The 26,385-nt window shown below is 46.6% G+C and overlaps 1 protein-coding gene across 1 annotated transcript in view; it reads left to right on the top strand.

Annotated features, from left to right (window-relative positions):
- The first annotated feature begins 6,343 nt into the window (after positions 1–6,343).
- The window catches only part of LOC119969306 (growth hormone-regulated TBC protein 1-A-like), a 99,985-nt gene continuing 79,943 nt past the window's right edge, over positions 6,344–26,385 (top strand). The window contains exons 1-3 of the mRNA XM_038802758.1: positions 6,344–6,497; positions 6,596–6,738; positions 16,337–16,495. Of these exons, the coding sequence (XP_038658686.1) occupies positions 6,454–6,497; positions 6,596–6,738; positions 16,337–16,495 (346 nt within the window). The 5' untranslated portion in view covers positions 6,344–6,453. The remainder of the gene's footprint in view (positions 6,498–6,595; positions 6,739–16,336; positions 16,496–26,385) is intronic.

Here is a 26,385-nt window from a genome sequence, read left to right as displayed (position 1 = left end):
TTGGCTTTGATCGTTAAGTCATCTTTGTCTACAGGAATAGTGCCAGAGGACTGGAGGATAGCAAATGTTGTCCCCTTGTACAAGAAGGGGAGTAGAGATAACCCCGGTAACTATAGGCCAGTGAGCCTTACTTCTGTTGTGGGAAAAGTCTTGGGTCGCTTAAGAGATAGGAATTATAATCATCTGCAAAGGAATAATTTGATTAGAGATAGTCAACATGGTTTTGTGAAGGGTAGGTCGTGCCTCACAAACCTCATTGAGTTCTTCGAGAAGGTGACCAAACAGGTGGATGAGGGTAAAGCAGTTGATGTGGTGTATATGGATTTCAGTAAAGCGTTTGAAAAGGTTCCCCACGGTAGGCTATTGCAGAAAATACAGAGGCATGGGATTCAGGGTTATTTAGCAGTTTGGATCAGAAATTGGCTAGCTGATAGAAGACAAAGAGTGGTGGTTGATGGGAAATGCTCTGACTGGTGTCCAGTTACTAGTGGTGTGCCACAAGGATCTGTTTGGGGCCGTTGCTGTTTGTCATTTTTATAAATGACCTGGAGGAGGGCGTAGAAGGATGGGTGGGTACATTTGCAGATGACACTAAAGTCGGTGGAGTTGTGGACAATGCAGAAGGATGTTACAAGTTACAGAGGGACATAGATAAGCTGCAGAGCTGGGCTGACAGGTGGCAAATGGAGTTTAATGCAGAAAAGTGTGAGGTGATTCATTTTGGAAGGAATAACAGAAAGGCAGAGTACTGGGCTAATGGTAAGATTCTTGGTAGTATGGACGAGCAGAGAGATCTCGGTGTCCATGTCCATAGATCCCTGAAAGTTGCCACCCAGGTTGAGAGGGTTGTTAAGAAGGCGTACGGTGTGTTAGCTTTTATTGGTAGAGGAATTGAGTTTCGGAGCCATGAGGTCATGTTGCAGTTGTACAAAACTCTGGTACGGCCGCATTTGGAGTATTGTGTGCAGTTCTGGTCGCCACATTATAGGATGGATGTGGAAGCATTGGAAAGGGTACAGAGGAGATTTACAGGAATGTTGCCTGGTATGGAGGGAAGATCATATGAGGAAAGGCTGAAGGACTTGAGGCTGTTTTCATTAGAGAGAAGAAGGTTAAGAGGTGACTTAATTGAGGCATACAAGATGATCAGAGGATTAGATAGGGTGGACAGTGAGAGCCTTTTTCCTCGGATGGTGATGTCCAGCACGAGGGGACATAGCTTTAAATTGAGGGGAGATAGATATAGGACAGATGTCAGAGGTAGGTTCTTTACTCAGAGAGTAGTAAGGGCGTGGAATACCCTGCCTGCAACAGTAGTGGACTCGCCAACACTAAACGCATTCAAATGGTCATTGGATAGGCATATTGACGATAAGGGAATAGTGTAGAGGGACTTTAGAGGGGTTTCACAGGACGACGCAACATCGAGGGCTGAAGGGCCTGTACTGCGCTGTAATGCTCTATGTTCTATGTTAAGCTTCAATGAATCATGTCTGCAGTGTGCACTGCCCATAAGATGCATTTCAGCAATTTTTGAAGGCTCCTTCAACACGACCTCCCAACCTCTACAACCAGAAAGCCAAGAGTAACAGGTGCATGGGTCATTGTCACTTGCAAGGTCCCCTTGACAACCTTGCTCAACATCCTGGAACTCCCCTGCTAAACAGCACTATAGCGAAAAGGGGAGAAGCAGTCTGGTGGACATAAAGTAAGGGTCACAGTTTTAGGATAAGTGGCTGATCATGTGGGACCTTCATGAGGTGAAATTACTTCACTCAAAGGGTTGTAAATCTTTGGAATACGCTACCTCAGAGAATTGTGGAAGTAAAAGGGGTGTTTGATACATGACAGAAGGGACAACGTTAAAGGAAGTGACAAAAGCACGAGGGTGTTTGCCCAAATGAGAGTTGGGGCTGGGAGGATTGATGATGTCTACAGTATATTTTGCCACCTCAAAGGATGGATGCTGATGGGTAATTTCAGACTCGGGAGTGGGAAGGATGTATCCCTCAGATGATGGCGCCTCTGCTTCAGGTGTGGGATTCAATATTCAATTCCATAGAACCATAGAATTCCTACAGTGCAGAAGGAAGCCATTTGGCCCATCAAGTCTGCACTGACTCTCTAAAAGAGCACCCTACCTAGGCCTACTCCCCTGCCCTATCCCTGTAGCCCCAGCTGGGGGAAGGTGGTGGAAGCAGATACAAAAGTAACTTTTAAGGGGTGTCTTGACAAATACATGAATATGATGGGAATAGAGGGATGGTCCCTGGAAGGATAGGGGTTTTAATTCAGACAGGCAGAATGGTCGGGGCATGCTTGGAGGGTCGAAGGGCCTGTTCCTGTACTGTAATTTTCTTTGTTCTTTGATCTTTATATTCACAGTCCTCCAGGAGGACATTTTTCTCATCTCAGCCCAAAATGGTCATCTGCTTATCCTGACACCATTCCACCTAATTCTACACTCGCCAGCCTCTCGGTATCTATCTGGTCAAGTCTCAGAATCTTATATGTTTCAATGTGATCACCTCTCATTTATTAAGTGAGAGACTTGCTTTACTCAATCTCTCGCATAGAACAATCCTTTCATTCCAGGATCAATCTAATGTTCCTCTCTGAGGCAAGTATATTGTTCTTTGGAACAGAGACAAAAATTCTGCACAGTACTCCAGATGTGGTCTCATGGCCCCTATGCAACAAGACTTCCTTACATTTGTATCCAACCCCTTCGCCATAAAGGTCAACACACCATTTGCCTTCTTAATTTCTTGCTGTGCCTGTATGATAATTTTCTATATTTCTAGTACATATATAGAAGATATCTTCTATATACAAAGAATATAGTATATATATATATATTACCCAAATTCCTTTGAACACCAACATTTAACAGTTCTGCATCACTTAATGATATTCTGTTTTTCAATTCTTCCTACCAAAGTGAATTTACTTTATCAAATGTCTTTAGAAAATTCAAATATAGTACATCGACAGGTTTCCCTTTAATTATCCTGCTGGTTACACCCTCAGAAAACTCAAACAGATTTGTTCAACCCTGATTTCATAAAACTATGCCGAAGCATATTATATTCCAAGTGCCCAGTTACCACTTTCTCAATGATGGATTTTGTCATTTTTCTGACAACTGATATTGGGGGTGATTCTCTGCTGTGCAGACGAAGTGCCCGCGCCGCGTGAACGCCGTCGCGTTTCACAATGGCACGAACAGGGCCCGGGCACTGGAGTGGTTCACGCCACTCTGGCGACCCTACGCGGCGCCAAATCGGTACCACGCCAACCCGCGCATGCGCAGTTGGGACAGCTCAATCTTGCACATGCGCAGTTGGGCCGCGCCATCCTGCGCATGCACGGGGAACTTCTTACACGCACCGGCCCTGACGCAATATGGCGTGGGTGTTCAGGGGCCGGCAGCGGAAGTAAAGGACCCCCACCCGACAGGTCGCCCCTCGACCATTCCCGCAGAGTTCCCGCTGGCAGCGACCAGGGGTGAACGGCGCCGGCGGCACCCTGTCGTGTTGGAGTGGCCGCTCAGCCTATTCGGGCTTGCGGCGATTCTCCAAGCGGTCCGACGCGACTCACGCGGTGCTGGTTTCGGGGGGGGGGGTGAGAGAATCGCGTGCGGGGGCAGGGCGGCGTGACGCAATTTGTGCAGTGCCGCAGCGATTCTCCCACCCGGCGTGGGGGGGGGGGGAGAGAATACCACCTATCATTTTCTCTCCCGCCCCACCCTTCTTGAACCTGAATTTGCTGCCTCCCAACTATTCCAGAATCCAGAGAATTTTGGAAAATTGCAGCCAATGCACCCAGTATCTCTGCAACCACCTCTTTGAGGGTCGTAGAATGTCGGTCATCAGGTTCCATGTGTCTGTGTTCAGTCCATTAATTTTTTCAGCAATTTTTCCTTACTGATATCAATTACATAGAAAATAGAAGCGGGGGAGGCCATTCGGCCCTTCGAGCCTGCTCCACCATTCATTATGATCATGGCTGAGCATCAAATTCAATATCCTGATCCTGCCCCCCCATATCCCTTGATTTTTTAATCCCAAGAGCTATATCTAACTCCTTCTTGAAATTACACAATGGCTGAAATTCTCCGCTTGTTGCGATTCATTTTTCCTGCTGGCAGCGCAACCTTGCCCGTGGGTTCCCAGCGTCATGGGGTGGTTACATTGGGAAGTCCAATTGACAATCGGCAGGAGGATAGAATCCCTCCACCAGCGAACAGCGCACGACCGGGAAACATGCGGCTGGTGGACTGATGTTTTGGCCTCAATTACTTTCTGTGGTAATGAATTCCACAGGTTCAGCACTCTTTGGGTGAAGAATTTTTTCCTCACCTCAGTCCTAAAAGGTTTACCCCTTGTCCTCAAACTATGACCCCTAGTTCTGGACTCCCCACCATCGGGAACATTCTTTCTGAATCTACTCTGTTTGATCCTGTTAGAATTTTATAAGTTTCTATGAGATCCCCTCTCAGATTCCCGTACCAGCCTCCCCGGACAGGCACCGGAATGTGGCGACTAGGGGCTTTTCACAGTAACTTCATTGAAGCCTACTCGTGACAATAAGCGATTTTCATTTCATTCATTTTTTTCATTTTCACTCTTTTAAACTCCAATAAATATAATCCTAACCAACTTAATCTCACCTCATATGACTGTCCCGCCATCCCAGGAATCAGCCTGGTGAACCTTCGCTGCACTCCCTCCATAGCAAGAACATCCTTCGTCAGATAAGGACACCAAAATGGCACACAATATTCATTCATATTACGCTCCTTTAAGACCTCTGTTATTTCCTTATCCCCCATTATAATTTCTCCTGTCTGAGCCTTTGAGGGATCCACATTTACTTCTGCGTTCTTGCAAATGACCTTGAAATCTGTTTTAATATTTCTGGCTAGTTTATTTTCAGATTCTTTTTACTCCCTTTATATCAAATTTTTGGATTTCATTGAGCTTGTTGGAGAACGTCGAATAGAGCTTCAACAACACTTTTTCTAACAGTTACTTGGAAGGAAACTGAAGATTGAGGTCCAGGCAAGCGATTAATTTATATAAATACATTACAATTTTGTTTCTCTATCACCAAAAAACAGAAGCAGCAGAGGGGAATGGCAGAGGGAAATGAACAGCTGTTGTGGATTTTTGTTGCTGGTAGAAAAAGGAAAGAGATCACACACAGAGGATAGATCTATTTTTGTCAATTGTTGCATATAATTGTGGATTAAATATATTCACTTTAAAATGTCTTGCTCCATATTTCAGGCTTAACAATTTTTATAGATTGCTGAACAAACGGACATGCTTTTGAAACTTCTCACTTTGCACTCAGCATACAGATTCACGAGAATATCAATTCTAAAGGGAACAGCAATTTAAACTGGATGAGAAGAGAGGAATAATTAGTTGGCAAATGGACTCTGACTGGTCTTTGTTTTCCTTTGGAAACAGAAGGAGCATGTCCATGCATTGCGCCTTTTTAAACTAAGCCAAAGCTTGGGGAACAGCCGTTCCCTCGTTCATTCCCCATGGCAATGCCTTGATCAATCAAAATCAATCTGCCGAATTTGAATTTAAACAAAAGCTAGGCAGTTAACTGTTTCCTGGTGCATTTTCCATGGCAATATCCCTACTAATCACATTCCATTTGCCAACCAACCAGTGCTCTCTTCCCATGTTGTATATATTTTTGTGCTCTTTGAGATTTGATAGTCTTGCGAATCTGTCCAGATGAGTGCAAGGTGAAAAACTTCAACAGCATGTCTATATTTTTTTAGCAATACTCAAGTCCTGTACTACTAAGTGACTATTTAATTTTTATATAGAACACTGCATGATATATTCTTATTTCTAAAGAAATATAACCCGTTGATTATGTCCCTGGGGAGCTTATGCCCAAATTTCAGATAGGCATATCCGGGAAGCAAAGCTCTTTCGCTCAAGCATATTTTGAAATATTGCTCTATTTAAAAAAACCAAGTTTGTTTCAAATGGTTGTTGACAGGTGAGGTGGACAGGCTTGTCCCTCGCTGACTGACTACCAGGGGATAAGGCTGAGTGACAGGTGTGGGGGTGGGTTTATTGACATGTATGGGGGCGGGGTTTGATTGACAAGAGGGGTTAGCTTAACAGGTGATGGGCAGGGTTTGATTGACATGTGTGGGGGCGGGGTTTGATTTTGGCAGGTGCGGGGTTTGATTGACAGGTGTGGGGGCGGGATTTGATTGACCGATGAGGGCGGATTTGATTGGCAGGTGAGGGGCGGGGTTTGATTGACAGATGAGAGGGCGGGTTTGATTGACAGGTGTGAGGGCGGGTGTGATTGACAGGTGAGTGGGCGGGGTTCCGCTAAGCCCCGCCCCAGCCTTCCTGACTACCTGCGGCCGGGGCTGAGCAGGGCTGCGGAGGCGGGAGCGGCTGTTCGCTCATGGAGACGGTGGAGCTAAGCTCCGAGCCGGAGCGGGAGACCAGGTACTTGGGGGTCGGTTTGGGCGATCGCGGGTGTGGAGAGGTGGCGGTCTGGGTCTCGGGTTCTCGGCCGGGGCTAACTGGCTCTTCTCTTTCCACAGGACGGACCAGTACGGTTTCGAGCAGCCGGCGGGCTCTGCGCCTCCCCGGGAGCAAGTGTCGGATTACGGGTCAGTGCTGAGGCGCAGGGCCATCAAATGGCGCAAATTACTGCAGGGCAGCCGGGTGGAGCGGAGCCTGAAAAGTGAGTGAGAAGCCGAGAACCGGCTAATGGAGAATAGTACTAAAAAACCCAGACCCTGGCAATTGACCCGTGACCCCCTCCCATGGCAACTCTCCCCTAACCCCCTTCCCCCAGACTCTGGCAACTCACTCCTAACCTCCCCTAGACCCTGGAAATTGACCCGTGACCCCCTCCCCTGGCAACACCCCTAACTCCCTTCCCCCGGCAACACCCCTAACTCCCTTCCCCCAGACTCTGGCAACTCACTCCTAACCTCCCCTAGACCCTGGCAACTGACCCCTAATCTCCTCCCCCAGACCTTGACAACTGACCCCCAGCCTCCTCTCCCAGACCTTGGCAACTGACCCCTAACGTCCTCCCCCAGACCCTGGCAACTGACATGTGACCCCCCCCCCTCCCCAGACCCTGGTAACTGACCCCTAACCTCCTCCCCCAGACCATTGTAACTGACCCCTAACCTCCTCCCACAGACCCTCGTAACTGACCCCTAACCTCCTCCCCCAGACCTTGGCAACTGACCCCTGAACTCCTCCCCCAGACTTTGGCAACTGACCCCTAACCTCCTCCCCCAGACCTTGACAACTGACCCCTAGCCTCCTCCCCCAGACCTTGGCAACTGACCCCTAATGTCCTCCCCCAGACCCTGGCAACTGACCTGTGACCCCCCTCCCCTGGCAACTCACTCCTAACCCCCTTCCCCCAGACCCTGGTAACTGACCCCTAACCTCCTCCCCCAGACCCTTGTAACTGACCCCTAACCTCCTCCCACAGACCCTTGTAACTGACCCCTAACCTCCCCCAGACCTTGGCAACTGACCCCTAAACCCCTCCCCCAGACTTTGGCAACTGTCCCCTAACCTCCTCCCCAGACCCTGGCAACTGACCTGTGACCCCCTCTCCAAACCCTGGCAACTGATCTGACCCCCTCCCCAGATCTTGGCAACTGACCCCTAACCCACTCCCCAGACCCTGGCAACTGAATCCTGACACCCCTCCCCAGGGATGCATTGGTAGTCTGCACAGTTGTTTGGCTATTTACATCTGGAACTAGTGAAACTGGATTTAATTGGGCCTCACGGTAGCATGGTGGTTAGCATCAATGCTTCACAGCTCCAGGGTCCCAGGTTTGATTCCCGGCTGGGTCACTGCCTGTGTGGAGTCTGCAAGTCCTCCCCGTGTGTGCGTGGGTTTCCTCCGGGTGCTCCGGTTTCCTCCCACAGTCCAAAGATGTGCGGGTTAGGTGGATTGGCCATGCTAAATTGCCCGTAATGTAAGGTTAATGGGGGGATTGTTGGGTTACGGGTATACGGGTTACGTGGGTTTAAGTGGGGTGATCATTGCTCGGCACAACATCGAGGGCCGAAGGGCCTGTTCTATGTTCTAATGTTACTGTCCTGGGATAGGTTTAGACTATGATAATGTGGATAAAGGCTGGTGTTACAATTCACACTTTTATAGAGCATACACCTGTTTTGAGGATTACCAAATGGTGTGTATAATAAACATCTTGGCTGGAATTATTGAAATCAGTAGGTAGTGTTATTTTGCTTGAGTCAGAGTCAGCACAGAAGGAGACCACTCAACCCATTGTTTCCATGCTCTCCGTAGAGAAACTCGATCAGTCCCATTCCCAGCTACTTCTCCCTATCCCGCAAGTTTATTTTCCTTGTGCACCCATCTGATTTCCTTTTGGTCAAATATCGTTCCTGTGAAGAGCTGTGGGGGCATTCTACAATGTTACAGACGCTTTATAAATGTATGTTGGCATGCTTCATAGTTGCGCAGTTTGTATTTTCGGAGTTGGCTTTCTGGAGTGAAACTTTCAAGTGTTGATGTTCAAAGAGATTGGTGAAATGCAGAAAGTTAGCATTCCGGTTCAGCAAGTAATAAGAAGGCAAATGGTCTTATTGCCAGGGGATTGGAGTACTAGAATAAAGAAGTCTTGCTAGAATTGTAAAGTGCTTTGATAAGACAGCATCTGGAATGCAGTGTGCAGTTTAGGTTTCCACATTTAAGAAGGGTGATACGTGCACTGGATTCTGTCCAGCAAAGGTGCACTAAATTGGGCCTTGGGATTAGGGGGATTGTCCGATGATGAGAGGCTGGGTCGATATTGGATTTATATTGTAGTTTAAAAAGATTGAGAGGCGATCTGATTGACAACTGCAATATTCTGAAGGGGTTTGACTGGGTGGACGCTGAGAGAGTGTTTTTGCTGCTCGGGGCATCTAAAACATTTTTTTTTTATTTCTTTGGCTGGGCCTGCATTTATTGCCCAACCCTGACGGTACTTAAGAGTCAACCACATTGCTGTGGACCTGGAGTCACATGTAGACCAGATCAGGTAAGGATGGCAGATTTCCTTCCCTAAAGGACATTAGTGAACCAGATGGGATTTCACAACAGTTGACAATGGTTTTGTGGTCACCTTTAGACTTTTAATTCCAGATTTTTATTAAATTCAAATTTCACCATCTGCCATGGTGAGATGCGAACCAGACTCCCCAGAGCATGACTCTGGATCTCTGGATTACTAGTGCAGCGACAACACCACTATGACACTTCCTCCCCAGTGGGCACAGTCTCGGGATAAGGGCCGAATATTTAAAATTTAGATAAGGAGAAGTTTCTTCACTCAAATGATTGTGAATCTTTGGAATTCTCTACCCCAGATGGCTGTGGATGCTCCATCGTTGAATATATTTAAGGCTTGGTTAGACAGATTATTGGTGAATTAAGCCATATGAGGAAGTGGACGGAAAATAGAGTTGAACCCCCGGATCAGCCCTGATTATATTGAATGGAGGAGCTGACTCGATGGACCATGTGGTCTACTCTTCCTTTTTCTATATTCTTATAAAGAACAGCTGTTTAGGTAGGAACTCCAGTGCCTGCTATTCCTTTTACCTTATCAAGGAAAGTGACAATTGCTGGCATTTATTGCCAAACCCGAATTGCCCTCAACAAGGTAGTGGTGAGCTGCCTTCTTGAAATGTTCCAGTCCCTGAGGTGCAGGTACTCCTACTGTGCTGTTTGGGGGTGGGGGGGCGTGTTCCAGGATCTTGACCCAGTGACAGCGAAGGAACGGTGGGATGGTGCGTGGCTTGGAGGGGAACCTGCAGATGTTGGCGTTTCCTGATACATGATCTTGTTCTTCTACTTGCTAACAGCCTTGGGGGTTTGGAAGGTGCTATCAAAGGCCTGTGTATTTCCAATACGGGACAAACTGCTGACACTATGTTCTGGTGATGTAGGGTGTGAATGTGTGACTACAGAGTTGTGCAGTCTATCATACTGCCCTCTCTCTACCCCTTGGAATGTACTCATCAGAGTTGTTCAAAATCTTTTCTTTGAAATCATAGAATCCCTACAGTGCAGAAGGTGGTCATTCAGCCCATCATGTCTGCACCTACGTTCTGAAAGAGCACTCTACCCAGGCCCACTCCCGTGCCCTATCCTCATAACCCCACTTAACCTGCACATCTTTGGACACTAAGGGCATCTTTGGACAAAGATGTGCAGGTTAGGTGGATTGGTCATGCTAAATGCACATCTTTGGACTGTGGGAGGAAACCGGTGCACCTGGTGGAAACCCACGTAAACACAGGGAGAACGTGCAGACTCTGCACAGACAGTGACCCAGCCGGGAATCGAACCTGGGACCCTGGAGCTCTGAAGCAACTGTGCTAACCACTACTACCGTGCCCCCCTCAGGTAGTTTTCCTCCAGGAGACCCACGTCGGCTTTCAAACTTTTCAGATGGGCGAAGACTCTGAATCTTTTCACCAGGCTGACATTGCAAGTGACTATTCTGATGGGGAGTTTCTGTCCCTCCCCTCCGTGGGGTCAACCATACTTACCCTGTGGATGTGCACCTGCGCTCTTGTGTTTCCCTTTGTTTGGGGGCTATCCAAGTGATCTTTCCCTTCCCCTACCCATTGCATTTCTCCCCCCCCCACTTTCCCTCTCCTTACCCTGAATATTGGAGTATGAGATGGATATGGTAAATTGTTTTATCTTTCTAAATTTGTATCTGTCTGTAAAGAGATAGATAGAGTGAAGGAATCGTGAATATTTGAATTATTTTCTTATGTTTGCATTGCTAGCTTTCCAATGTTTAGTCTGCTGTAATATTGTTCATTTTTTCTTGTTTAGTAAATGTTTTATTCTTTATGTTAAACTTTCATCAGCAGACTCCTGAGAATTTGTGCAGTAACTTTCCTTCATGATTTAAAAAAATGTTAGGATCTATCAAACCAGGTTTCACTCTGGGATCTGACTTGTCCAGTGGTGATATCAGCTGGAATCACAACATCTAGTTACATCCTCAAAGAACTCCAGCAAATTTGTCAAACACCGTACACCAGGAGGAGATATAGAGAGACAATTCAGATAGACAGGAAGGGATGTCGAGAGAGACAGAGAATGCAGATACACAGAGGAAGAAGGGTGTAAGGGAATGCAGGAGATGGAGATCGTGGATACACAGGGAAGACAGGGAATGGAGGTAGAGAAAAGTGCAGATACGCAGGGAGGAGAAAGAATAGGGAGAGACAGTGAGGGTACACGGAATGGAGAGAGAAAGAGTCAGGTTGCACAGGGATGGAGTGTTGCTCGTTCTGGGTGAGTGTGCTTTACACTCAATTTGGCTCTGTTTTATTCCTTAGCTCTAGAGTCGCCAGGTATCGTTATGATACCGCCACAAGATTCAAGTTTAGACCAATAACTCAATACACCAGTTAGTAAGTTCAAACAAGACAAGTTTATTATAATACAGTTATTTACTACTTATGCATAGAACATAGAACATTACAGCGCAGTACGGGCCCTTCGGCCCTCGATGTTGCGCCGACCTGTGAAACCATCTGAAGCCTATCTGTCCTACACTATTCCATTTTCATCCATATGTCTATCCAGTGACCACTTAAATGCCCTTAAAGTTGGCGAGTCTACTACTGTTGCAGGCAGGGCGTTCCACACCCTACTACTCTCTGAGTAAAGAAACTGCCTCTGACATCTGTCCTATATCTACCACCCCTCAATTTAAAGCTATGTCCCCTCGTGTTGGTCATCACCATCCGAGGAAAAAGACTAGGCTATTCCTACCACTAACAGGCCAATACTTATCTGGAATAAGGGAACTGCTGGATCAGAGAACAATGGCCTCTTGCTTTGTCCTGGATCCGCAGGCTTTCAGTTAGTGTGGACTAAAGGGGTCAGGAATGTCTACTCTCGTAGCATGCGTTGTATGACACTTACTTGATGGCGGCTGCTGACCAGGCCTCTCCTTCTCAAGGTTCTTCTACTGCAAAGGTGTTCTGCTGGGAGGGCCGGCTGGTCAAGAAGAAAGAATCAGTCCTGGGACCTGACTTTTATAGGTCCCAGGGGCCTTGCGACCTTCTGGGCGGACCCTCTATAAACTTGCAATTGATTGGGTCTGTTCCCAATCGATTGATTTGAATTTCCCCAATAACGGGGCTGTTCCTCGATCACTGGGCGGTTCCTTCCACCTTATTGGTGTCCTTTGTTTCAGACTCCACTGGCGCCGGGATGTCTGACCTTCTATAGAATGTAGCGATTGCAGTTAACTGCTGTGTGCATTGTACCTGGGAATCACCGTGAATCGCTCACTTAATATGCGCAGCTCGTTAGTTACAATGCTGTCTGGTTTCTTTAGCAACTAGAATACAGGGGATTCTGCCAACTGCTTGTCTCTTTGCCAATGTCCATTTTTCCCTGTAGCCTTTGCGTTCTTCCATTTTGTGTGAGGAAGTTGCCAACCCAGGTGGCTACAGGAGAGAGAGTGAGGATGCACAGAGAGGAGAGAAAGGGTGTGAGGATACACAGGGAGGAGGGGGATAGAGAGTGAGGAAACACGGGGAGCGAGAATGTGAGAAAAGAGAGTGGGGAGGGACTGGAGATGGACCTCTTGTATAAAAGTGAAGGAGAGTTAAGAGATTTTGGTGCATCTGGAGGAAACCCACGGAAACATGAGGAGAAAGTGCAAACTCCACACAGTCACCCAAGGCACAAATTGAACCCGGATCCCTGGTGCTGTGAGGCAGCAGTATTAACCACGTTGCCACCATGCTGCCAAGTCCTGGGTATATGTTGCAATTCGAACAAAGGATTTGGGAGCAGTTAAACATGTATTTATGATTATGATGTCCAGTTTTTAAAAATAAATTTAGAGTATCCAATTAATTTTTTCTAATTAAGGGGCAATTTAGTGTGGTCAATCCACCTACCCTGTACATTTTTGGGTTGTGGTGGCGAAACCCACGCAAACACGGGAAGAATATGCAAACACCACACAGACAGTGACCCAGAGCCGTGATCGAACCTGGGACCTCAGTGCTATCCACTACGCCTCCTTGCTGACCCATGATATCCAGTTCTTGTTCCCTACTATAAAAGGGCATTGAAGCACAGGAGAAATTTGCAGAAAAGATTACAAGGATGGTGCCAGAACTGAGAGATTACAACTGTTAGCACAGGTTGAAGAGGTTGGGCTGTTTTTCCTTTGGTAAAGAGAAGACTTGATAAAGGACCTTGCCCCACCCAATGTGGGTGAATCCAAAGCTAGGGACAAAAGCAAAGTCCTCTTGCTCATTCTCACCTCTGTGCTTTTGACTTCTGACACTGTTCTGGAACAACACCTATCCTTTAATTTAAGGACTTTGCAGCCTTCTGGATTCGAGTGAAATTCAACAATTTCAGATTATAACCTCGGATGGCAACTATTGTTGATCTGCTGTTCCCATTTACATCTCATGAATCCACCATTTCCTTTTGCCTTGTACTGTCATCCCTTTTGTCATTTGCTGTCTTCTGACTTCCTGTATTTGCTTAAAACTCTGTTACACCTCTGACTTGCTCCAGCGCTCATGAAAGATCAGCGACTTGCAATGTTAACTCTATTAATCTCTCCAGAAATGCTGCCTGAGTATTGCCAGGATTTCCTGTTTGTATTTCAGATTTCCAGTGTCTGCAATATAATGCTTTTTTAAAAAAAGGTCTAAGTTGCATCAGTTGAGCGTTAAAATTATGTAATTAGACCATTTTTAATCAAGTTTGAATCTCTGAGAATTGCCTGTAAAGCCAACAGTAAAGCTTGTGTTTTAATTGAGTATTTTTAGGAAGTGAATAAAGACATTGAATGAGTAATTAACTTCTAACTGAAGGGCTAGTTCATCCAAAAGATAAACATGTAAGTGAATGAAGATGTTTTGTCATGTGCACTGTAACTGAGAAACCAATTCAATTTTCAGTCTTGCAACTTTACTACAATCTTCCCCCTATAGAGCAGTGAAGAGTAAGATTTGACTGAGTGAATAAAGACTCTTCAGGGGCTTTTGAAGTTGGGGAAGGTGAAGATTCTTAGTGTTTTCTAGTGAGTAAGGCATAATAGTGAGGGCGGCATGGTGGCACAGTGGTTAGCATGCTGCCTCACAGCTCCAGGGATCACGGTTCATTTCCGGCCTCAGGTGACTGTGTGGAGTTTGCACTTCCTCCCTATGTCTGCATGGGTTTCCTCCGGGTGCTCCGATTCCCTCCCACAGTCAAAAGATGTGCAGGTTAGGTGGATTGGCCATGGTAAATTGCCCCTCAGTGTCCAAAAGGTTAGGTGGGGTTACTGGGTTACGGACATATGGTGGAGGCGTGGGCGAATGTAGGGTGCTCTTTCCAAGGGCCATTGCAGACTTGATGGGCCGAATGGCCTCTGCACTGTAAATTATATGATTTTATGATTAATCACTTTTGTATATGCTTTTTAGATATTTTACCTGAGTTATGTTTTTGTTAAGTGAAAACCCAATGGATAATTAGAAGTGGGAGCCCGCTACCCCATTTGGAAATATTTGGGATATGTTGCTGTCTGTGTGAGTACTGATGGTCATTGTTATAGACCCCTGCTCAGCTCTCAACCGTGGTTAAGACACTGCATCAGATGCCATCATTTTTTTAAAAAGTTTTAAGACTGTGTGGAAAGATCAATTTGTCCCAGGAGTGATAATAAAAGAAATAGGGCTTGGTTATTTTATGAACAAACTTTATTAAAAGAAAACAATAGTTGAACTTTTCAACTTCAACCCTAACAATACGAGGTTACATGCAATTTCTTAACCTTAACACCCCATTAAACAACACTGTGACAGAACATGCCGCTCTCATGTGACTTTCACAGACCAAGCACTTGCGAAGCAATTTTTCTTCATTACGGACATTTGTTCAGAATCCTTTTGCAAAGCCTGTCTCAATGGCAACTTTCATGACCGACCTAGTTGAATTCTACAGCCTTTTGCTCTGTACCTGTTCAAAACAGGATTCTCTCTTGCTCTCTCTCTCAGCGCTCGAATCAAAGATCTCTCCTGAGGTGGCCAGACTTGAATCCATTATTGTTATCTTGGCTGTCTGATTTTCCACTCCTGCTTCTACAAAAGAACACCTGTGCCATTTATATGCAACAATCCTTCCATTGACTGACAACTAGGTCATCAGACTCTGTGATGAGCTAATGACTGGTCAGACAGGAATGTCCTGAAGAACAATGGATCTTGAGTGGCTCATCCTGGCTGAACCGGGGCATCCTGTGTATTCCCACTAATGAGGTTAAATCCGAATCGGACAAGGTAACTCAGGCTCTCGACGTATCACTCTGACTCTGCTGCTAGCAGTCCTTTCCCTCAGTCTGATTAGCCCCTAAATTCCCTGTATTGGACCCCATTTCCAGACCCAAGTTCCTAATGTCTCCCTATCATGACAGACACTTTGGAGGAGTTTGCCTGGCAGGTTTCTCTGAACCCTGTGGTATAAAGGTGCTGAGGACAAGTGTACTGAAGCACTCTCAGTAAATCACCTTTGGCGATCATTTGCTAACGGGTATGATTGTCCACCTAAGAAACTCCATGGGTTATGGGTTCTTGCGTGGCTGATGTGCCCGATCCTAGAGCCACATCTTCAATCACTCACTTGGCAGGTGTTTCCGGGAGGTGGGATCGGTCCTTCGATCTTAGATTGCTGGTGTTCCCTTCTCGGGCTCCTTTTCTGGGCCTGCTCTTGTCATTGGGGGTCCTCGAAGAATCGTTTCCCTTCATTCAGGAGGTTCCTCCAAGTAGGTTTCTTCTGAGCAACGATCTCCCACGCATTGACATCAATGTTGCACTTTTGAGGTAAGCCTTCAAGGTGCCTTTGAAGAGCCTCCTTTGCCCTTTTCCTTTAGCTGGGCAAAGAAGATTTGCTTTGGAAGTCGGGACTCTGACATCCGAAGCACTTGGCTGGCTCAGTGAAGTTGGTTTTGGATAATCATGTAATCTCAGTAAATGATGAACTATAGTTAGCACCTATCTGTGCTCTAAATTCCACGAGCAGTTCCCTGATTCCACCAGGATACAAACATGATAAATCGACTAAAATGAATAGCATTGTCTTGGCCACGTTGAAGAGTTGTATTAAAATACTAGGAATTGAAGATCTAGAAATAAAGCACACCCCTAATCAGGATAGATAAACTTTCTCTAGACCATTCACTGATGTGATTTGCCAGCAATTGGGGAATTTATGTTATACATTTTAACTACTTTTATTCCTGTAACAGTGAAACGGTACATCAGAAAAGGCATTCCGAACGAATATCGTAGTCTTATCTGGATGATTGTTAGTGGAGCCCAAGCACAGATGGAAAGAAATCCAGCTTATTATAAGAAACTACTGGAAATGGAGGAAGATACAAGGCTGGTTGATGCTATTAAAACAGGTAACACAATTCCATTGGAGCAATAATAACTTCGAAACCTGACTTCGTTACTGTTGGTTAGTGCATTGCAAAGCGCTCAACAAATTTAATTTTGGCTATACACACAATTTAGTTGTTTGAAATTTTAGAAACTGAAGGAAAAATGATGTTACTTGGGGCTGGTGAGAACCTGAAAACCAGTCTGCAATCTGAATGGTGAATTTGCATGGAGTTTTGCATTGTAAATGTAGATTTAGCAATTTAAAGGTAAAGGTGTGTGCAAGTGTCACACTTCTCATGTACATACAGATAAATTACTGTAGTGTGCACAAGCATAGTACTGCTGTCTTTAGTTACCTGACTGCATGGGGATGGGACCCATTACAGGAAGTGGGAAGGTAGTAAAACAGGGACAGAAACAAAAGGCAGTAAGGGGGAAAGTGTAAGGAAGAGAAGCCATAGTCAAAAATCAAAAAGGGCGACAGTACAAGGTACAGTGACTGAGGGGAGCTCAGTGAATAGGCCCAGTAATACTAAAAGGAATAAAACGGGAAGTAAAAACATAAATGGTAAGCGATGCGGCAGGTTGTTACATGAAGATATGGGTTCAACGACTAGGAAAATTAGGAGGATTTTTTTTTATATAAATAGTTTTATTCTCCTTTTTCACATTTTCTCCTGTATTTACACCCACTAACAATAAACAATAATCAGCAACAAATATGTCAAACCCCAGAACAATAACAACGATCCCATCCTCCCACCAACCCCCAAGCATCAGCCTGCATGTTTACATAAACAAATGACAAAAACGAATCGGGGATTACCCATAGTCATTCTGAATATACACAGCCCCCCCCCCCCCCCCCCCCCCCCCCCAAACTAATGTTCGATGTTATCCAGTTCTTGAAAATGCATAATAAATAGTGCCCATGACTTGGAGAACCTCTCCGAGCTTCCCCTCAATTCAAACTTAACCTTCTCAAGGGTCAAGTATTCCAACAGGTCCCCCCGCCACGCCAGGGCACAGGGTGGAGAGGCCGCTCTCCATCTCAGCAGGATCCGCCTTCGGGCGATCAACGAGGCGAAGGCTATGATATCTGCCTCCGCACCTGTTTCCAACCCTGGCTGGTCCGACACCCCGAATATGGCCTCCCGGGGACCCGGGTCCAGTTTCACATGCACCACCTTGGAAGTTACCCTAAAAACCTCCTTCCAGTATTCCTCAAGCTTTGGACAGGACCAAAACATATGAACGTGATTAGCGGGACCCCCCGCAACGCTCACACACATCTTCTACTCCTTCAAAGAATTGGCTCATCCTTGCCCTCGTGAGGTGCGCTCTATATACCACCTTCAGCTGTATCAACCCCAACCTCGCACATGAGGTGGAAGCATTTACTCTCCGGAGCACCTCACACGAGAAGGGCAGCACGGTAGCATTGTGGATAGCACAATTGCTTCACAGCTCCAGGGTCCCAGGTTCGATTCCGACTTGGGTCACTGTCTGTGCAGAGTCTGCACATCCTCCCCGTGTGTGCGTGGGTTTCCTCCGGGTGCTCCGGTTTCCTCCCACAGTCCAAAGAAGTGCAGGTTAGGTGGATTGGCCATGATAAATTGCCCTTAGTGTCCAAAATTGCCCTTAATGTTGGGTGGGGTTACTGGGTTATGGGGATAGGGTGGAGGTGTTGACCTCGGGTAGGGTGCTCTTTCCAAGAGCCAGTGCAGACTTGATGGGCCGAGTGGCCTCCTTCTGCACTGTAAATTCTATGATGATAAAACCCCTCCTCCATATCCTCGCTTAACTCTACTCTTCCTCCCACTTTGCTTTGATCCCTTCCAGTGGTGCCTTATCCTCTTCCAAAATAGCTCCGTACACCGCTAACACTACCCCCTTCTCCAGTCCCCTCTCGTCAGCACCTCCTCCAGCAATGTGGAGGCTGGTTCCTCTGGGAAGCTCTGTATCTCCTTCCTGGCAAAATCCCGAACCTGCATGTGTCTGAACATTTCTCCCTGCTCCAGCCCATACTTCGCTTCCAGCTCCTTCAATCCTGCAAACCGACCCCGAAGAAACAAATCTTTTAGCGTCTTAATCCCCTTCTCTTCCCATTTCCGAAAACTTCCATCCCACTTCCCTGGCTCAAATCTGTGGTTCCCCCGAATCGGTATTTCCCTTGACCCTGCCCTCAACCCGAAGTGTTGGTGAAACTGCCCCCAAATTCTCAATGAAGTTACTATTACCAGACTCCTTGAGTATTTGCCCGGAGCTATCTGGAGCGACGCTGTTACTAGTGCTTTCAGTCCCGACCCCCTGCACAAACTCTCCTCCGTTCTGACCCACTGGGAATCAACCCCTCTGACCCAGCCCCGCACCTTCTCCACATTTGCCGCCCAGTAGTAGTACATCCGGTTCGGGAGTCCCAAACCCCCTGCCTGCCTTCCCCTCTGCAGCAGCACTTTTCTCACTCTGGCCACCTTCCCTCCCCATATGAACAAGGTAATCCTTCCCTCAATTTCCCTGAAAAAAGCCTTTGGCAGGAAAATCAGTAGGCATTGAAAAATAAACAGAAATCGCGGCAACACATTCATTTTAACTGCCTGTACCTGATTCTCCTGTGACGGAGGGAGACCATCCCACCTTGCCAGATCGGCTTTCACTCTCCCCACCAAACTAGTGATTTTGTACCTGTGAAGCCTCCCCCACTCCCGGGCAACCTGCACCTCTAGATACCTAAAGTGAGTCCCTGCCCTACGGAATGGCAGCTCCCCCACCCCCGGCCGAGACACCACAAAATACTCACTCTTGTCCAGGTTCAGCTTGTACCCCGAGAAAGACCCAAATACTCGCAGTAGCTCCAATATTCCTCCTATCGACGCACTCGGCTCCAACACATACAGCAGCAAGTCATTGGCATATAAGGACACCCAATGCTCTATTTCCCCCCCCCGCGCACTATTCCTTTCCATGCTCCTGAACTTCTTAATGCGATGGCCAATGGCTCAATCGCAAGCGCAAACAGCAGGGGGGACTTAGGACATCCCTGCCTCGTCCAACGGTGGAGAGAAAAGTATCTCGAGCTGATGTTGTTTGTGCGGACACTCGCCTTCGGCTCCTTATATAATAGCTTTACCCAGTTCACAAATCTTGGTCCAATCCCAAACCGCTCCAGAACTCTCATCAACACCCCCACTCTACCCAGTCAAACGCCTTCTCGGCGTCCAATGCCACAACCACCTCTGTTTCCTTCCCCATAGCCAGTGCCATAACGACGTTCAAAACCCTCCGAATGTTCGAAAACAGCTGCCTCACTTTCACGAACCCTGTCTGATCCTCACCCATCACCTTCGGAAGGCACTCCTCCAGCCTACCCGCCAGTACCTTCGCCAGTACTTTTGCGTCCACATTCAGAAGTGATATGGGCCTATACGACCCACACTCCGTCGGATCCTTCTCTTTTTTTTAGCAACAGTGAAATCGATGCCTGCCCGAAGGTTTGTGGCAACACCCCCTTCTCTATCGCCTCTTCAAACATCCCCACCATCAGGGGTGATAACTTATCCTTGAATTTTTAAAATAATATTCCACTGGAAACCCATCCGGCCCTGCTACCTTCCCCGACTGCATCCTCCCAATCGCATCCTTTATCTCCTGCTCCACTATTGCTCATCTGGAAGTGTACCCTTTTGCTGACCAACACCGCTACCCCTCAAGACCTTCCATCAAATCCAGAGTGAAACACCTGACTAACCCAGCCCTTTTTAAGTCTCACCTGGTCCTTCACCCTCAAGTGAGTCTCCTGCAGCATTGCCACATCGGCTTTCAAACTTTTAAGATGCGCAAGCACCCTTGACCTCTTGACCGGACCTCCTAGCCCTTTCATGTTCCACGTGACTATCCTTACTGGGGGTCTCTCACCCCCCCACCTTTCTTATCCACCATCATCATAATACCGGGCCCTGCCCCATAAGCCTGACCCGCCCCTGTCCATTGTTAACATCGAACCCCTTCCCCCCCCTTCCAAAAACCCCTCCTCCATTTCCCCCTGAAACAACATCTCCCAACATCCACCCCCCCCCCCCCCCCCCCCCCCCCCTCGCTCGCCTTGTAGGCCCATTGAAGCCTGCTATCCAGGCTCCAACGTCCGCAGCCCTCCTCTCACCTCACCTCCGTTCACTAGCTGGCTTTAGTTAGCTAGTGCGGGTGGCTCCCCCCGCCAAGATATATCATCCCCTTCCACCAAATCCCAGGGAAAGAAAAAAAAACAAGACAAACAATCCAACCTATACAATTCACTAACATAACATTTAACTGTCACAACACAGAACGCTAATCAACCCACTATTAACTTGAACTCTGTAACAATGCAAAGAGAAGTAAATTACAATACACATCAGTAAAAAGAAAGTTGTAGCATTTATACATTTTGCAGCTGCTCAAACACAGTCCACAGTCTCTCTTCCAGTTCCACTCCTCACGTCTGTCCCAAGCCTTCTGCCCTCACGAACGACTCAACCGCCTCCGCTGTCTCAAAATAAAAGTCTTTGGCGTTATATGTTACCCTCATGTTCACCGGGTACACCATACCAAATCGCACCCCCTTGTACAATGCTGCCTTCGCTCGACCAAACGCCGCTCGTCTTTTTGCCAACTCCACTGTCAAGTCCTGGGAGATCCGAACCACAGTACCATCCCACAGCACCTCACGCTTCTGCTTCACCCAGCTTAATACCTTCGTCGCCATGCAGAACTTATGGAAGCAGATAATTACTGCTTTTGACGGCTCGTTCACTTTGGGCTTCGGCCTTAATGACCGATGAGCTCGGTCTAGTTTGTACCGGGAGGGGTTCTCACCCTCCCCCATCAGCTCCGCCAACTTCTTAGCGAAGTATTGTGTTGGCTTTGAGCCCTCTGTCCCTTCGGGCAAGCCCACAATTCTCAAAGTGTGCCGCCTTGAGTGGTTCTCCAAGTCCTTGAGTATTGCTCGGAGTCCTCTGTTGACCTCCACCACCCGCCGCAGCTCGGCCCCCATCGAGGTGACCTAGTCGCTGTGTCGTGACATGGCCTCCTCCACTTCCTTCATCTTCTCTCCCTGCTCTCTCACCTCGGCCAATGCCATTGCCACTGCCACCCTCACCGGGGCGATTGCCTCCTCCACCAATGCCTTCAATGCGACTGCCGTCTCCTTCCTCAAGGCCTCCATGTGCCTCGCAAACTGTTTTTCCAACTCCACCGCCATCACCTCAGTCATCTTCTCCACCGTAAGTAGTGTGGCCCCGCCTTGCGGTTCAGCTTCCGCCATCCTGCACTTTTGCTCGTCCTCTCATTCAGTGGCGAACCCGCATTTCCTCCTTTCTTCGACGCTGCTCTGCGCATCCTTTAGCGGCTTATTGTTTTTTCTTTCTTTTCTCTTCTCTCCCCTTTTCCCTCCTGTCCTTCATCAATCTGAATTAATTTGTTTTGAAAAAAGGGGAGAAAAAAAAACTTTCACTCAACTTCTTTAAACCTTCTTTCTCCTCTACATACTCCAAGAGCTCCCCTGGGACAGGACTTCAGCTTTCTTTCTCCATCCTAGGTGGGAGCCATCCGATGTGGCATCGAGGCTGGGCCTCGGGCCTCCAGCCTTGGCCTCCTTATAGCTCCGTCCCAGCTGCTCCGAACTCCACGCAGTGCTGGGCCCAGCCCCTGACACCCGCGCGGGGTTCTTCGCCGGTTTTAAAATCGGCCCCGCTAGCTGCCTGTGACGGCCCCAAAGGCCAACGATAGTCAGGGGGTGAATGATGACTCGGGGAAATCTCCGAAGACGCCGCAAATCGTGGCCACCGGCGGGAGCTTTTTTTACTGCGGCCGCCCTGCTCGCCCACGCCACCAGAAGTCCAAATTAGGAGAAAAGTTAAGAGGAAATATAACTTAGGAGATGTTACTGATTGAGGTGTTAAGATTCAAAACAGAGGTTTAAAAGCCAACATAAGTGTACTTTATTTGAATGCTCCTAGTATTCGGAATAAGGTAAATGAGTTGATGGCGCAAATCATCGTGACTGACTGATTTAGTGGCCATTACTGAAACATGGTTAAAGGATGGTCACGACTGGTAGTTAAATATCCGAGGGTATCAAACTATTAGGAAGGACAGAGTGGATGATAAGGAAGGTGGTGTAGCTCTGTTATTTAAGGATGACATCCGGGCAATAGTAAGGGATGACATTGGTGCTATGGAGGATAAGGTTGAATCCATTTGGGTGGAAATCAGGAATACTAAGGCACAAAAGTCACTGATAGGACTAGTCTATAGGCCACCAAATAGTAACATTATGGTGGGGCAAGCAATAAACAAAGAAATAACTGATGCATGTAGAAATGGTACAGCAGTTATCATGGGGGATTTTAATCTACATGTCGATTGGTTTAACCAGATCGGTCAAGGCAGCCTTGAGGAGGAGTTTATAGAATGTATCCGCGATAGTTTCCTAGAACAGTATGTAATGGAACCTACGAGGGAACAAGCGGTCCCAGATCTGGCCCTGTGTAATGAGACAGGATTGATTAATGATCTCATAGTTAGGGATCCTGTTGGAAGGAGCGATCACAATATGGTGGAATTTAAAATACAGATGGAGGGTGAGAAGGTAAAATCAAACACTAGTGGTTTGTGCTTAAACAAAGGAGATTACAATGGGATGAGAGAAGAGCTAGCTAAGGTAGACTGGGAGTAAAGGCTTTATGGTGAAACAGTTGAGGAACAGTGGAGAACCTTCCAAGCGATTTTTCACAGTGCTCAGCAAAGGTTTATACCAACAAAAAGGAAGGACGGTAGAAAAAGGGAAAATCGACCGTGGATATCTAAGGAAATAAGGGAGAGTATCAAATTGAAGGGAAACGCATACAAAATGGTAAAGATTAGTGGGAAACTAGAGGACTGGGAAATCTTTAGGGGGCAACAGAAAGCTACTAAAAAAAGCTATAAAGAAGAGTAAGATAGATTATGAGAGTAAACTTGCTCAGAATATAAAAACAGATAGTAAAAGTTTCTACAAATATATAAAACAAAAAAGAGTGGCCAAGGTAAATATTGGTCCTTTAGAGGATGAGAAAGGAGATTTAATAATGGGAGATGAGGAAATGGCTGAGGAACTGAACAGGTTTTTTTGGGTCGGTCTTCACAGTGGAAGACACACATAACATGCCAGCGACTGATAGAAATGAGGCGAGGTGAGGACCTTGAGATGGTTGTTATCACCGAAGGAGGTAGTGATGGGCAAGCTAATGGGGCTAAAGGTAGACAAGTCCCCAGGCCATAATGGAATGCATCCCAGAGTGCTAAAAGAGATGGCGCGGGAAATTGCAAATGCACTAGTGATAATTTACTAAAATTCACTAGACTCTGGGGTGGTCCCGGTGGATTGGAAATTAGCAAACATGACACCACAGTTTAAAAAAGGAGGTAGGCAGAAAGCGGGTAATTATAGGCCAGTGAGCTTAACTTTGGTAGTAGGGAAGATGCTGGAATCTATCATCAAGGAAGAAATAGTGAGGCATCTGGATGGAAATTGTCCCATCGGGCAGCCACAGCATGGGTTCATAAAGGGCAGGTCGTGCCAAACTAATTTAGTGGAATTTTTTGAGGACATTACCAAGCGGTAGATAACTGGGAGCCAATGGATGTGGTATATCTGGATTTCCAGAAAGCCTTTGACAAGGTGCCACACAAAAGGTTGCTGCATGAGATAAAGATGCATGGCATTAAGGGTAAAGTAGCATGGATAGAGGATTGGTTAATTAATAGAAAGCAAAGAGTGGGGATTAATGGGTGTTTCTCTGGTTGGCAATCAGTAGCTAGTGGTGTCCCTCGGGGATCAGTGTTGGGCCCACAATTGTTCACAATTTACATAGATGATTTGGAGTTGGGGACCAAGGGCAATGTGTCCAAGTTTGCAGACGACACTCAGATGAGTGGCAACGCAAAAAGTGCAGAGGATACTTGAAGTCTGCAGAGGGATTTCGATAGGTTAAGTGAATGGGCTAGGGTCAGGCAGGTGGAATACAATGTTGACAAATGTGAGGTTATCCATTTTGGTAGGAATTACAGCAAACGGGATTATTATTTAAATGATAAAATATTAAAACATGCTGCTGTGCAGAGACCTGGGTGTGCTCGTGCATGAGTCACAAAATGTTGGTTTACAGGTGCAACAGGTGATTAAGAAGGCAAATGAAATTTTGTCCTTCATTGCTAGAGGTGTGGAGTTTAAGACTAGGGAGATTATACTGCAATTGTATAAGGTGTTAGTGAGGCCACACCTGGAGTATGGTGTTCAGTTTTGGTCTCCTTACCTGAGAAAGGACGTACTGGTGCTGGAGGATGTGCAGAGGAGATTCACTAAGTTAATCCCAGAGCTGAAGGGGTTGGATTACGAGGAGAGGTTGAGTAGACTGGGACTGTACTCGTTGGAATTTAGAAGGATAAGGGGGATCTTATAGAAACATATAAAATTATGAAGGGAATAGATAGGATAGATGCGGATAGGTTGTTTCCACTGGCGGCTGAAAGCAGAACTTAGGGGGCATAGCCTCAAAATAAGGGGAAGTAGATTTAGGACTGAGTTTAGGAGGAACTTCTTCACCCAAAGGGTTGTGAATCTATGGAATTCCTTGCCCAGTGAAGCAGTTGAGGCTTCTTCATTAAATGTTTTTAAGATAAAGATAGATAGTTTTTTTGAAGAGTGAAGGGATTAAGGGTTATGGTGTTCAGGCTGGAAAGTGGAGCTGAGTCCGCAAAAGATCAGCCATGATTTCATTGAATGGCAGAGCAGGCTCGGGGGGACCAGATGTCCTGCTCCTCCTAGTTCTTATGTTCTTATGTTCTTTATGCTGTTGATTCTTTCTCTTTTCTCATTCTCGTCTTTCTTTTCCTTTCTTTGACTGTTTTTTCTTTCTGGATGAAGATGGTGAATTGGGAAGACCATTTCTGACTTTTATGTATTATAAAAACAGAATAGAATAGGTTGATATTGAGGGAGCCTCGCCAGCCACCTTTTGAGGGATATGGATTGTTGATCGATTTGTGCAAAGAGGGAATACAGTAACGGAGGAAATGGGTTAAACAGGTAGAAGAAAGTTGCAAAAGCAGGGCTAATGAATGTGCAAGGAGCTGGGGTGCAGGATGGGAAGAAAGCTGCTTTGAACTACGTTTCTCCTGTAACTCCCCCCCAGCCTCTCTCCCTTTCACAGACTTTCCCTCCAGGGTCTGCAATATAATGCTTTTCTTTCGCAAGTTGCTTTAACTGAGACATGGACTTGGCTTTGATTGCTACTTCAAATAAATCAGCACTTCATCAGCATTCAGAACTGATTGGAGAGTGAAGTGCACTGGGGCTTTTCTTCTTGATTGGCTGGTGGCCACCCATAACTGCGCTCTTTGGTGCACACAAGCAGAGCTACCCGACTGCTGTCTTTATGCTGCCGATTATTTCTGTCTTGCTTTCCTTATTCCCCTTTTTACTTTCCTTCATTTATCTGTGCTTTTATTTCCAGCTGGAGATAGTGAATTGGGGAAGACTAATTTTTTTTTGTTCTTTTTTTAAAAAGTTGAATTTTGAAAGCAAAAAAGTCTCCCTACTTGCTCTTAAGCTATGGGGTAGCCACATCTATAAATGTGATACCCATGAAGCTCTCAACTTCATTCTGTAGCACAATGTTGCCAGTTACTGCTCAAGTACCGAAACCCACAACATGAGCTGGTGCAGTTGATAACGCTTCATAGATACAGAGAAGATAGAAGCAGGAGGAGGCCTTTTGGCCCTTCAAGCCTGTTCCGCCATTTATCATGATCATGGCTGATCATCCAATTTAATAGCCTAATCCTGCTTTCTCCCCATAGCCTTTGATCCCATTCTCCCCAAATGCTATATCCA

Source organism: Scyliorhinus canicula, chromosome 7 (genome assembly GCF_902713615.1).
Source record: "Scyliorhinus canicula chromosome 7, sScyCan1.1, whole genome shotgun sequence".
Lineage (NCBI taxonomy): Eukaryota > Metazoa > Chordata > Chondrichthyes > Carcharhiniformes > Scyliorhinidae > Scyliorhinus > Scyliorhinus canicula.
This window is presented reverse-complemented; position numbering and strand designations above follow the sequence as displayed.